The following is a 14,304-nucleotide window of genomic DNA, read 5'->3' on the forward strand; positions in this document are numbered from 1 at the left end:
AAAGTCAACTACCTCCAATTTAAAATCCTTTACTTTTAAATAATTCATATTTTTGTTAAAATACAACTCAAATTCTTAAAAAAAGTTCTGTTATACCACAAAATTGGACCTGAATGGCTGACCACCTAGATGACCTAATGGTCTTTCGATAAAAATCAGCACCTACGTCATATTGCATGTTAAGGACACTAATTCTGGATAGAGGTTACAAAGCGAGATTAACGTCTATTGGGTCTGGTTTAGTCATTCTGACAGAACAATGCCAACTAGAACAATATAAATAAGAAAGGACTCTCATGGTGAAAGGTAATGTCATTTTGAACTCTGAACTTGACTATCCATATTGACCTCATCTAACTTGAGCGTCAGAGTATGTTTGCAAGTATCCCACCCTCTCGAAGTTCTAGGATAGTAGCTAGAATCGGAGAAAAGACAGAAACAATTCGATTGGGGATATTCGGTCTCGGATAATTTGTAAGAACATTTTGGCGCCCACCTTGGGACCGAAAGAAAAACCTATCGAGAAATCGCATGGTAGCTATGCGAAGCATGACGGGAAACGACTGACGAAATGAAGAAAGGTTGTAAGTGGACCCAATGGTTTTGATGTTGGATATGAGGAAAGAGTTTGAGACCATGAAACAAAAGAATGCGAAGGAAATAGAAGCTTTGAGGACCAAAAACCATATGATGAAAAAGAGGTTGGGACTGGGACATACGCCGATAGCCGACGAAAACGTGGGAGGTTGATGTGAGTTGATTTTAGATTTAGTCATTTTTAGATGTGACACTTTACTTAGAGTTGAGATTTTAGCAATTTATGGTGAAAATCAAAGGAAGATTCTCATTGGACACAAACTTAACCAAATGGTTAAGTAAGTGTGAAAGTTCACTTCACAAAAAAAAAGATAAAAATCAATACAAAGTGATAGATGAAATGCAATGTAGAATGGAAATAGCAATAAGGTAAACATCAATGGTGGTCATGGCCGAACCAAATAAGAATTTAGCAAAAGCAAAACAAAGACATGTATGAAATGGAGATGAATTGAAATGAGTGGAAGAAGAGTAGCTTATGGAGTGGTTCTGAGAGGGATTCACACCACTTGGGGTGTGGTAGCCACCAAGATGAGTGAAGGGCCGCCACTTAAGAGTCTCACACCACTCAAGATAATACCTAGCCAAGAGGATTCAAACCTCACACACTTCTCACACAATTTGTGCTGAGTAACTTTCCTCTTCAATATTAACATGTGATACATGGAGTAAAACACCCTATTTATAGGAATGGGTGCCTTGGTGGCCAAGAAGAGCAAGGGTAGGATGGGAAATAAGGGAAGGGCAGCCTAGGAGGGTTGACTAAGGTCAAAACCGCACCTTTAGGCTCTCCTTCTAGAAACTAGGTAAAAAATGTTAGGTTTGATGGCTACAACAAGAGGGGGGGGGGGGGGGGAGTGAATTGTTTTCAAACTATTTTCACAAATACTTTGCTTAGAATGAAACTTTAACAAACAACACATAAAAGCAGTTCAGAAAACCAATTCAATAGTCAAACAGAAATTGGAATCAGAATATCAATCAGTTAAAGTTGCGATTTAACCGGTTGTTTATGACAGCGGAAATTACACACTATTTAATAAGAGATGAGATAAAGAGAATTACACACATAGATTATACTGGTTCACTCAATCACAGAGCTACATCCAATCCTCAGTCAAACCACTAAGTTTTCACTATGCAACCAATCACAGATTACACAAACACCACACACAAAAAGGTGACTTTGAATCCCACAAAGCCTACTCACCCTTCTTGCACACAACACACACCTCAAGCCAGAATCCCACTGACTTTACAGGATTTTACACAGATATACAGAATGTTATATGAAAAATTACAAGAACTTGAACAGGATTAGAAAACACCTGGTAAAACACAATACACTAACACCCTATTGATCAGTTCTTTGAAAGACAATAAAGCACAAAACAATCTTGCTAAAAACTTGGTTGAAACCTTTTCACAAACCATTTTGGTAATCTCTCAAATCAATCTCAACTCAGAGTATCAAAAGGTTTCTATTTTATCAATCTCAATCATTCTCATCATCTTCTAAACGTTTGAATCCAAAACATATTTATAATACATGAAATGCTAACGTTGAAGCAAATCCGTTAAAAATAGATTTTCAAAAAATTGTTACAAGCACACATATTTAATCGGTTAAAATCACAAATTAATCGGTTGAGTGCTCTTGTCAGTTATAAAATTTTTTTAAAACCTTCTTTTCCAGCTAAGTTACAAACAACCGATTATCTCGACATTTTAATCGGTTGTTTTTCCCTTTGCTTGGGAAAACACTTTAATATTTAAAACTGATTGAAATGAGCTTTGTCTGAGATTCAAAACTGATCTTACAAAGATTCTAAACCCCAAACCAAAACCTAAACCTAAGACATCACACAGCTTCAGCCTTCACTTGGATTTGGCACATCAAAGCTTCCCATCTTCAACAAAAAACCCTAATTCTAGGTGCCTTGTCTTGAAATGTGGGCTTGGATCAAGCCCATTTCACTATGAGCACTCATATCTATGCTAAAGGCACCTATTCTATCCTATATTGCTATTTGGAGCCCTAAAGAGATCCCAAATCATTTACAACTTCTTTTATTCTTAAGAAGACCAACAAGAAGAACAAAAGATGCTCTGGTTTGTGTCCATTTCTCCCTCTGGTGAAGTCTGCTAGATCTCTAGTGAGGTATTCACTTGATTGTTGAGATGACTTCTCATAGTGTGCATGTTTGGTCATCTCCTTGTTGGCTTGGTTTGTATCTTGCCCCCCAGGTTTGAGAGAATTCGACCTCGAATTTAGAACTCCTGCAGATAACATAGTTAGTTTGTTCACACATAGGATAGTGCATGGTGTGGGATGTGAAACAAACCTATGTTCTTTGAGCTTGTGGAGTTCAAAAGGGCAAGCTCTTCTTACAAGCCATGTTGGAAAAGAAGATTTGGGGATGAGAGGACTTGGTGATAAAAATCCTTTCAAAAGTTGAGAACCCTTGTGAGGTGTTTGATGTTCATCCCAAATTTTCTTTGTCCAAGATGTCAAGTAATTAGATTTATTTGGTAATGAAAAAGACAAAGAAGAAGGACACCTTGGAGGTGCAGTTTGTAGCATGGCACGAGTCCACATGATTAATAAGTTGTGTTCTCACACTACACCCCCTGATCTCTGAACGATCAAGGATATTAGAGGAAGCCCTGAATGTCGATCTGATACCTCCATACAAGAGAATGCCAACACCGCTAAACACCGACCAGAATCGACATTGTCGATATCATAGGAACTTAGGTCAAACTAAAAAAAAGTTTGTCGCGTTGATGGAAAAAATTGAGGAACTCGTCTAAGCCAGTCACTTGAAGTAGTTTGTGAGCAAACAAAAAGACGAAAGGTATACACGTCATGATACTCATCAAGAGTCGATGGGCGGATGAAGAGATTACCGGCTGAGATCTAGAACCCCTGATCGACGGGTCACCAAGGAGAGAGGAAAGGGTGGACCTTCCAAAGGGGTGATCAACATTGTTGTCGGAAGATTCGTTGATGGGGGAACATCCTATTCATCCCAAAAGCACCACATACGTAGCTTACACTCAGTCAACTTTATCGGGAGAAAGTGGACTATGCCGCCAATCATCTTTATGGATCAAGACTTCGAGGGAATTGATTTGGACTAGGATGATTCTCTGGTGATCACAGTCGAGGTGACCATTTACACTGTCATGAAGCTCCGTGGACGTCCTCTTCTGGAAAACATTCAAGAAGATGAGTCTGCCTTCAAAGGTAATAATCCCAGTCGTTGAACAAATTGTCAGCTTCTCGGGTGATCGCGTGGACATGAGAGGATATGTCAACCTCTATACAAAATTTGGATAGGAAGAGACACGGAAAACCATCAAGGTCAGGTATTTCATTATCGACACACATACCTCCTATAACATGTTGCTCGGAAGGCCCTTCTTAAACCGGTTGGGAGTCATTTTGTCCACCCCACACCTCACGATGAAGTTTCCAGCCAAGAATGAAAGGATAACGAGGGTGAGGGTACATCAAAGGAATGCGCGAGAGTGTTATGACGCCAGTTTAAAAATTCCTCCGAGGTACAAATTGCGAAAGAAGGAAGTAAACATGATAGCAGGAAGTTGCAACCTTGACCCTAGGCCAAGCGACGAGTCGCGTGTAGAGCCACGAGACGAGACTCTTCTGTGGTAGCTTGGAAAGCCCGGACAGGATACACGGATCAACGCGAACCTCCAGGGATTGATCAGAGAGTGATTTCTCACAGGTTGTTTGTTTTTCGGGAAGTGAAGCCGGTATCTCAGAAAAAAGGAAGATTGGGGGAAGAGAGAAGGCTCGCTGCACAGGCGAAGGTGCACTAGTTATGGCATGCTAGATTTATCTGGGAAATACAGTACACTACATGGCTAGTCAACGTAGTACTAGTAAAGAAGAGCAACGGTCAGTGGCGCATGTGCACGAATGACTGATTATCTTTTGAGAAGACGTCGGAGATGATCGAAGAAAAACAAGAAAGGAGAAAAGGGAAACACACAAATGAGGGAGGGGACACCATGCTATTTATAGTACTAGGTAGGAGCGGGAAACCAAGTGTCGCATGAATCTCGAGTGACGGATCAAAGTGCAAGCAACGGTCCTGATGTGGTGACTGTACACGAACTCACATATCTCGTCAATCACACGTCGTGTTACCACCACCATAAATGAAACACCCTGCCTCGTGGCTAAACATTTAATGGTCAACAATGCAACATCACCCTGCCTTACGACTTTTTGCCTTCTCACAAGTGCTCAAGCCTGGAGGTTTACTATGAAACCAGAAACCCGAATGACTGACCATCTAGACGGCCTAACGACCTTTTGGTAAAAATTAGCACCCACGTCATATCGCAGGTTAAGGACACTAATTCCAATTAGAGGTTACAAAGCGGGATTAACATCTATTGGGCCTGATCTAGCCATTCTGACAGAACAAGCCTATTAGAACAATATAAATAAGAAGGGACCCTCATGGTGAAAGGTAATGTCATTTTGAACTCTGAACTTGACTACCCATGTTTACCTCATCTAACTTGAGCGTCATAATATTTTTACAGGTATCCCACCCTTTCAAACTTTCAGGAAAATAGTAAAAAAAAAAAACAGTTCGATAAGAAATATTCGATCTCGGATAATTTGTAAAAAATTCTTTAAAATGAAAGAAAGATGAACGGCGGTTTCACCACAACACAACTAATTATTCATTTCGGGTTTGTCAAGCTAATTACTCAATATGAGTGCATAATATTAATACCTAATTCTATAAAACATTTGGTTAAGTTTTTGAATTACAAAATATTGTGAAACATTAACTTTTAGTAAAATCAAAGATTAATGTAATATTGTTAACAAATTAAGAATTGAATAACTAATGTACTCTCGTAGTATTAACACTAAAATAAAGATTTCAGTCATATTTTGTTCAATTATTTGAATCCACTCTACGCAGCCTTGCTTTCCAAGGTCAAGAGTAAATATTCTTTGTGGAGCCCTTCATTATTTGTTTTCTCCAAAACAGTTTTTGTTTTCCCATTTTGTTTTTCAAAACGAAGAAAGAAACACGCCAATCACTTATAGAAAACATGGAAATTGGTCAAACAAAAAAAAAGGATTGAAAAAATAGCAAAAAACAAGCTTATATTATTTTTCTTACTCTCTATATATATATAAATTGAAAGTCTTAAACTAAACTACGATAAAAAAAGAAGAAGCTATTTACTGTTTTTCTAATCAAATGCTGGATTCCCAACGAAAATTGACCAAGAAAATTGTAACCAAAGAACAAAATTTCTCTTTGATAATCAAGAGTACTATTGATATTTTCGAGTACTAAATTGTATAGTGTCCTGCGACTTAGTCAAGACAATAAAGAGAGATTGTATTTGTATAGGACACGAATTCTTCAATAAACCTATTAAAGCAAAATTTCTAAATTCTTTCCAAATCTTTTAATCAATCATAAATCAAAATTAATAGAAATATTAATTTGATAAACAATTAATCAGAATGAATCAGTTTAGAGTCATTGAAAAAGATTTTCTAATAAAAAAAAAACCGCTAATATGAAAAAGAGTTCTTATATGTTTTCTTTTATCAGCAAAATTAATTAAATTAAAAAGGGGACACTTTAGAGTGTTCCAACCCTTATACAAAAACCCCATCTTTTCCATCTTTCACAAAAACTAGCACTAACCGTTTACATTCACTACTTGTGTTGCTTTTCTTACCAGAAAACAAAAGTACATGGATTTCAAAAGTTCTATCCCACCCACACCTACTTATCATCCACTTGATCCTTCATTTCTTGCCCAAAATCCATCTAATTAGAATGGCTGCGCACCAATGCAAATGTATGTTATCTGGATACTCTGATCCTTGGCTCGTGATGGTTTTATTAGCTGCACCCACCCATGCCTAGACCCCAAGCCTCAGTAGCCATCTATTTTGGACTTCATATACCTGATACAACCCCCACTTATCCATCCAATCCTTACTCCATATACCTGTTCAAAACGGATTACTACCTGCATAACCAGTATATATATATATATATATATATATATATATATATATATATATATATTTGTGTGTTTAAATCTATATCTCCACCATGTGGCCATCCATCAAACTTACACAAGCATGTGGCATTAATGTCAAAAGATAGATGTTCATGACAACTCCCTTTCTAGCTTCCTTCCAATTAAACCATTGTGCCTTCACATACTCTGCCCTTTGATCCCTCATCCATTTCAATACTAGCAACAACAGGCTCAAAAAACAACTTTGCAACACTCCAGAAAATAAACAATTTCCACCCTCTTTTCCAAGTAATGCCTTGTGGTTTGTGTATATAACCTCATCAATATTTGGTTCATCACCAGCTTCTTGCACCGTGACAGCACCAAGGCACAACATCAGCTGCTTGACAAAAGTCCCATAGCCTAACCTCTATATAAAACAAATTGAGCACCCCTGTTGCGAAATTAAATGATGCTGTGACAGAATACTTCACCTACCTTCCACCACCTGCATTCCTTTATACTTCCTCCACCCTTCCTTACTTGCCTTGCAGATTCTGCTACTGTCCTGCACTATTAGTGTTGTGTACCATTTCCTTTATTGACCCCTAAACCTACATCTACCTGCAAGTTTGCAGAACAACACCCCAACATATCCACCCCATAACCCCTACATCACCTTGCTTTATTCTTCTTGGTGGCCTCTAACCTGTTTCATACCATCACAACACTTTTCCTGCATAACTTCATAACTTCATATTGGTTCTACCTTACCGCATCTGTAGATTGGAGGCCATTCTGTTAATATTTGTACCATCCCGTCCCCGGGCGTTGACCAAAGTCAAATTCAAAGTCAAAGTCAACGTATGTTAGGACCCCTCAAGGGGGCCAAGGGAAGAAAGTCAACAGGTTGACCGCTCAAGGCGTTGCCAGGATGAGGCGTCGCCAGGTGTAGGCGTCGCCAGGATGAGGTGTCGCCAGGTGTAGGCGTCGCCAGGATGAGGCGTCGCCAGGTGTAGGCGTCGCCACGATGAGGCGTCGCCAAGATGAGGCGTCGCCAAGATGAGGCGTCGCCAGGTTAAGGCATCGACGGTGTCACCCCCCGATACCCATGGGTAGGAAAGACCGTGGAGGGGGCGACACCGCGAGAGGCCTCAGTACCTCAGAACAGTAATAAAAAGAAGAGAAAGGTGGCTTCAAGGCCATAGTTCTAGTACCAGTAGGGGGTAACCTGACTCGTGAAGTACCCACGCCACCGCTGGGAGACCCTGGGACAGATACGACCCATGAGAGGGCCTCGCCCAGGGGAGAACCACATGCATGGTACGAGAGAAAGGTAGATACACTCCCAGGGCGAGTGGCTAGAGGTTGGGGCGCATTAGTTGGCACCCAGAAAGCCACCCCCTTGCGCTAGATGCACTTCGAGAAAGGAGGACTTACACGATGGATTATCCCTAAGTTGGGTTACGACGTTATAAGGCCCTCCACAGAGAATAGCAATCAAGTCAGAAGAACACGTGGCAGTAAGCACTGAAACATCAATGTTTTCCTGAAAGTTCGCTAAGGTACGCATTAATTTAGTTTACGTTTCGAACGCTTTAAAGAACTTTAAATGCTTTAAATGCTTTAAACGTTTTAAACGCGTTGAACGTTTTTATACGCTTTAAATGTGCTTTAAGACGCTTTAAATGCTTTAGACGTTTAAAACGGGCTTTAGACGTTTGAGACAGAGATCCAAGTTTTAGTTGACACACACACACCCTAGTTGTTTTGCTCGCGCACCCACTGTGTGCACAGGCAATTAGGGAGAAAACCAGTCACTCAGTTATTTGACCACCTTCAGAGCATCCATTCACGGTGTTCCGATACGGAGGTGTGTCCCTTTAATGTTTCTCGCTACCTGACTTGATCGTTGGAGTGCAAACGGCCGCGAGGGCTCCCCTTTGTCCACTTTTTTTTCAGGTACTCACAGACGGTGCAGAACGAAGGTGCCCTAGCTCGCGAGGATAAGCCACACACAAAGACGTCCCTGGTCAACCGGCGGGAACATTTGGCGCCCACCGTGGGGCCGATCTAAAAATTCAGTCCCACCGCAAGAATTTAGTTCCAGTTGCAGTTTCCAACCTAGTTCCCTCGAGATAATACCAAGAGCCATTGTTCCTTGAGAAATTGGTGTAGTTTTCACCGATTGGTTTTGGTTGAGTTGCTGCTTGATCGTGTTCGTTCGAGTTCGAGTTCCTTTACCCCTTGGAGTTGCACGACAGCTAGAAGAAGTTCTAGAAATCGCAGATGATGAGATCCACGAGGCAAGGTACGACGCGCGCTGAGAGTGAAGACATGACCATGCAGCAGGTCATGGGCATGATGTAGGGATTGCAAGAGGCAATGGCAGCGTCGAAGGCTGAGCAAGAGTGCATGCAGGCGGGTCTCACGGCGTCTCAGGCGAGAAATGATGAGCTGTGCCGCATGAATGAGGAGTTGCGCCGCGAGTGGCGCAACCACACAGGACAACGCGACATTGATGAGCCCGAGCCTTTCACTCCACCAAGGGAGTTCTCTACGCCGTTCTCGCAGTCGATCCTGGAGACGGTGATCCCCAACACATTCACTGGGCCTGTACCTATCAGGTCATCGGGTGTGACGACGTGTTTAGTAAGTGACTACGTGGGGCGTGCTTAGCGGGACACGTGGACAAGAGAAAGATGAGTGGTCCAGAAGTGAGCATAGTCGCCGTTTGTGGAAGTGGCGTTCTGCAGTGTACATAGTCGGTTGTCGCCAGGTTTTTGTGTCATCGCCGTGTTAGATAATGGAAGATCAGGTGGTCTGACATCGCCACAAGAAGCACATCGCTGGGTTTCCCAGTAAACTTAGTTGAAGATGTTGGAGGTTCAGGCGAGTAAGTTCAAGCGTGTAAGATCAGTAAAGATGATTGTTACGTCAGCATGGAGCGCGAAGGTCGAGTGAGTTGGAGGAAACAGCTTGCCCATCGACGACGGGATTCCCAGAGTGGACATTCGTCGATGGCGAGGTTTCCTCAGCTAGAACATGCATGGCGTAGCAATGAGGAGGGTGGCACTTGGAACGAGCGATATCACAGAGACGGTGTACTTTGTTGCATCCGATACTCGCCTTGTCGGGTGGTGTTCCAGAGCGTGTTACGTGCTAGATTACTCCTTGAATAGGAGGCTTGGCCGCGCGACTGGTTACTACATAGAAATGACGCTCAAGTTACCCCAGCCCAGATGATGACACGTGTAGGTTTGGGTACTACCAGTTACCCCAACCCAGATGACGACACGTGTAGGGTTGGATGCTACATAGAAATGACGCTCAAGTTATCCTAGCTCAGATGATGACACGTGTAGGGCTGGGTACTACCTGTTACCCCAGCCCAGATGATGACACGTGCAGTGTTGGATGCGAGCCACGCGTCCAAAGCGTAACTGCCTGGAGAGAGAAAAAACCTAGGTATAAAGGTAAACTTAACAGAATTTGCAGAGGTACGTTGATTACGGCTCATTGTTTTTTGGGTTGAGAGCACTTTAGTACGATTCTACAACACTTAGTTTTCTCTCTGTTTTTGGGTGTCCCTATTACTGACTTAAGCGTCGGAGCGCCACCGGCCGCAGAGGCGCCATCTTGTGTTTTCAGGTTCTCAGAGAGATCATCTGCAACATGCACATGAAGCGCATGTGGTGTTAAAGCTGGTGAAGAAAGATCATGACGAGGCATCGTTCTTGAGCTTAGTCAACCGGTAGGATCATCTGGCGCCCACCGTGGGGCCGTGTAAAAGGTGATTCCCAACCGCAGTTTGAGTTTGTTGAAGTTTTGGTAATTTCTGTTCGACTTCTTGCTGTCGCAGTCGGTTTTCTGGAGTTTCACCGTTTGTTTGGAGTTTCTTTGAGTTGTTGAGTTTGCTGAGAAAGGATGAGGACAACGCGATCCAGTTCAGTCGCACCGTCAACCGAAGAGGACGCTGTATCTATGACGCAGGTGATGGAGATGATGAGGAAGTTGCAGGAGAACGTGGCTGCATCACGTTCTGAGCAAGAGAGGATGCACGAGGCACTAGTGGCCTCACAGGCTAGGAATGAAGAGCTCAACAGAGTCAATGAAGAGCTACGTAAAGCCCTTCAGGGACGGGAGAAGCGTGCGATTGGGGACAGATCTGCACCCCCGTCCCTACCGCGTAATTTTCCCATGCCGTTTTCTCAGGAGATCATGGACACGGTGGTCCCTGCAAATGCGATAGCGGTGAAAGCATCTTTCACTGGGGTGGAAGATCCTGAGGCTCATCTCACGGCGTTTTACACGCAAATGATGCTCTTGGGAGGTTCAAACGCGGTTTACTGCAAGGTGTTCATGAGCACTCTCAGTGGAACAGCGCTGGACTGGTTCGTCAGTCTACCTACTGGCCACATTACCACTTTCCAGCAGTTCCCCAAGATGTTCGTTGAGCAGTACATAGTGAACAAGGCACCGCCGCTGGTGTCTTACGATCTGTTCGACGTGAGGCAGTATCAAGGGGAGTCTCTGAAGGATTTTTTGAACAGATTCGGAGCTCGGATTGTTTGCTTGACAGGTAAGGATGAAGATATGTTTGTACATGCCTTCAAAAAGGGGGTGTTGCCTGGACCTTTTAGTGAGTCGCTGATCAGAAGCCACCCCGCCACATTCCCTGAAATCCGGCGACGTGCCGTGACTCACATCGCCGCTGAGAGCGAAGTTTCCGAGAAGAGAGGAAATGTGGCTCCAGCCAAGCCGCGTGCTCAGACGAGGATTCAGCCGCAGAGGGTGATGGAGGCGGCGACAGGGAAGAATGACCAAAGGATGCATCATCCTTATGATCCAAAGAAGGGCAAGGGGAAGGGGCCAGGGCGGCCTAGAGAGTCTAATCGCCTGCCGAAGTACGAGTTTGTGATGGGATTGGCTGACCTGATCGCCATTCCGAACATTGCTGCCAGGCTCAAAGTACCTGAGAAGACGACGAATAAGGTGTCGGGGCCGAAACCAGAGGCGTGGTGTGAGTTCCACAAGAGCTTTGGCCACTCCATCAATTCGTGTTTGGCTTTGGGATACCAACTCGCCGAGTTGGTCAAGTGTGGGTTCTTGAAAGACTATTTGCTGGAGAAGCAAACGGGGCAATCGTCAAGTTCACAACCGGCGAGCGGTGAGGGACAACAACATGAAGTACCCATTCACGGCGAGATCCACACTATAACTGGTGGATCCTCGGGTGGTGGGTGTACTGCATCACAGCGGAAGAAATATGCAAGGTCCGTGATGTCAGTGGAGGCTTTTGAGGATCACTCGCCCGATGTGGACATCACGTTCACCAAAGAAGATCTTAGGGATGTTGTGCCTCATGACAACGATCCCATTGTAGTCTCGCTTGTTACGGCGAGGAGGATGGTTCATCGGGTGTTGGTCGATCAAGGAAGATCGGCAGATGTGATGTTTTGGCCGACTTTCGAAAAGTTATAGTTATACCTTGACCAGCTGAGGCCATATGGGGGCTGCTTGTACGGTTTTGTTGGTGATCAAGTGGAGGTCAGGGGGTACATTGAGTTAAGGACGACGTTCACAGATGGGTTGGCCTCGCGCACAGAGAAGATCAGGTACCTTGTTGTGAACGCTTCTTCGGCATATAATATCCTGCTGGGAAGGCCAACACTCAGCAGGATAGGAGTAGTGCCTTCAACGAGGCACATGAAGGTCAAGTTACCTTCAATGGAGGGTGTGGTCATCACCATCCGTTTTGATCAAAAGAAGGCTAAGAAGTGCTATGAAAACAGCCTCAAGAGCAAGAGATCAGTATGCCATGTAACCACAACGCCGCCCTCTGGTGTGGAGCCTGAACAGGTAAATCGGCTAGTTGTGGATACAACATTTGAGGTGGCCGCCGAAAGGGATGGGGTGACGGTAGATGTTGATGTGGGGTTCGAGAACGCTGCTCGGGTGGAGGAAGAGAAAAACTGCCCAGAGGTCGCCAGGGAGTCAGGAATTGCGAGAGCGCTGATCGCCCGTGAGAAGAGGCCTCCGCCGGTCGAGGAGTGGCTTGAGAAGAAGATTGGCAGCAAAACGTTTAAGCTGGGGAAAACCTTAGATGGCGAGACACAAGACCAAATCGCCAAGGTAATAAGTAGACACCTGGATGTGTTTGCATGGTCTGCTTCGGACATGCCGGGGATTGACCCCGATTTTTTGTGTCATCGCTTAGCAATTGATCCCCAAATCAGGCCAATCCGCTAGAGAAGGAGAAAGTTCAACGAAGAAAAGAGACAGGCGATCAGGGACGAGACGCAGAAACTCCTCGCGGTAGGCCATATCAGGGAAATTCAATATCCAGAATGGCTTGCCAATGTCGTTCTGGTCAAGAAGAGCAGTGGGAAGTGGCGGATGTGTGTTGATTTTACGGATCTGAATAAAGCCTGTCCAAAGGATTCTTATCCTTTGCCAAGTATAGATGCCCTGGTAGACATTGCGTCAGGGTGTAAATTGCTCAGCTTTTTGGACGCCTTCTCGGGATATAACCAGATTAAGATGCATCCCATGGATGAGGAAAAGACAGCTTTCATGACGGAAAGGTCGTGCTATTGCTACAAGGTGATGCCCTTTAGGCTGAAGAACGCGGGAGCCACGTACCAAAGGTTGATGGATAAGGTGCTTGCGCCTATGCTTGGGAGGAATGTGCAAGCGTATGTTGACGATATGGTCGTGACATCTCTGGAATAGAGCAGGCACGTTACTGATCTGGAGGAGTTGTTCTCTACAATAGCCAAGTACAAGCTGAAATTGAATCCCGAGAAGTGCATTTTTAGCGTGGAGGCAGGGAAGTTTCTGGGATTTCTCTTGACTGAGAGAGGAATTGAGGCAAATCCCGACAAGTGTGCTGCCATTCTGGCGATGAGGAGTCCTGCCATTGTAAAGGAGGTGCAACAGTTCACAGGCCGGATGGCCGCCCTGTCTCGATTTGTATCTGCCAGTGGAGAAAAAGGCCACCCGTACATCCAATGTCTGAAGAGGAATAACAAGTATGTCTGGACGAGGGAGTGTGAAGAAGCTTTTATGAAGCTCAAAGAGTATTTGGCGAGCCCGCCGGTTCTGTGCAAACCTCAAATGGGAACGCCCCTCAGGTTATATTTCGCCATAACTGAGAAGGAGATAAGTGCGATGCTCGTCCAGGAACAAGATCAAGTCCAGAAACCTATCTATTTTGTTTGCAAGGTGTTGCAGGGCCCAGAAGTGAGATATCAGGCCTTAGAGAAAGCAGCGCTGGCGGTTGTGTTTTCGGCGAGGAGGCTGCGTCATTACTTCTAGAGCTTTACAGTGTTGGTAATGACTGACTTACCCATCCAGAAGGTTTTGAAGAAACCGGATGTAGCTGGGAGGATGGTAAAATGGGCAGTGGAGTTGTCAGATTTCGACATCAAGTATGAGCCCCGAGGACTGATCAAGGGGCAAATCTTCGCTGACTTTGTGGTCGAGCTATCTTCTGAAACAGTGCAAAGTGCCGGGGATGATTTTTGTTGGGTGCTCTCGGTGGATGGGTCGTCTAACCCGCTGGGTAGCGGGGTTGGAGTTATTTTGGAAGGACCAAACAGTGTGTTGATAGAACAATCTCTGAGGGTTTGCCTTCAAAGCCAGCAATAATCAAGCAGAGTA

At 44.2% G+C, this 14,304-nt stretch overlaps 1 protein-coding gene across 1 annotated transcript; it reads left to right on the forward strand.

Annotated features, from left to right (window-relative positions):
• Positions 1-10,623: 10,623 nt before the first annotated feature.
• LOC137834086 (uncharacterized) lies at positions 10,624-13,959 on the forward strand. Its single transcript, XM_068642151.1, has 3 exons — positions 10,624-12,051; positions 12,139-12,774; positions 13,375-13,959. Exons 1-3 carry the CDS (start codon positions 10,624-10,626, stop codon positions 13,957-13,959), a joined length of 2,649 nt encoding a protein of 882 aa, XP_068498252.1.
• The last annotated feature ends 345 nt before the right edge of the window (positions 13,960-14,304 follow it).

The sequence above is a fragment of the Phaseolus vulgaris genome, chromosome 5 (assembly GCF_000499845.2).
Source record: "Phaseolus vulgaris cultivar G19833 chromosome 5, P. vulgaris v2.0, whole genome shotgun sequence".
In the NCBI taxonomy this organism is placed as follows: Eukaryota; Viridiplantae; Streptophyta; class Magnoliopsida; order Fabales; family Fabaceae; genus Phaseolus; species Phaseolus vulgaris.

Bases quoted from the DNA above. Each gene is read 5' to 3' on its own strand.
- LOC137834086 (XM_068642151.1), top strand. From the start codon at position 10,624: ATGACGCAGGTGATGGAGATGATGAGGAAGTTGCAGGAGAACGTGGCT. The intron at 12,052-12,138 runs GTTCATCGGGTG...TACCTTGACCAG, and splicing joins TTGTTACGGCGAGGAGGATG to CTGAGGCCATATGGGGGCTG. The intron at 12,775-13,374 runs GTAATAAGTAGA...TCTCTGGAATAG, and splicing joins CACAAGACCAAATCGCCAAG to AGCAGGCACGTTACTGATCT.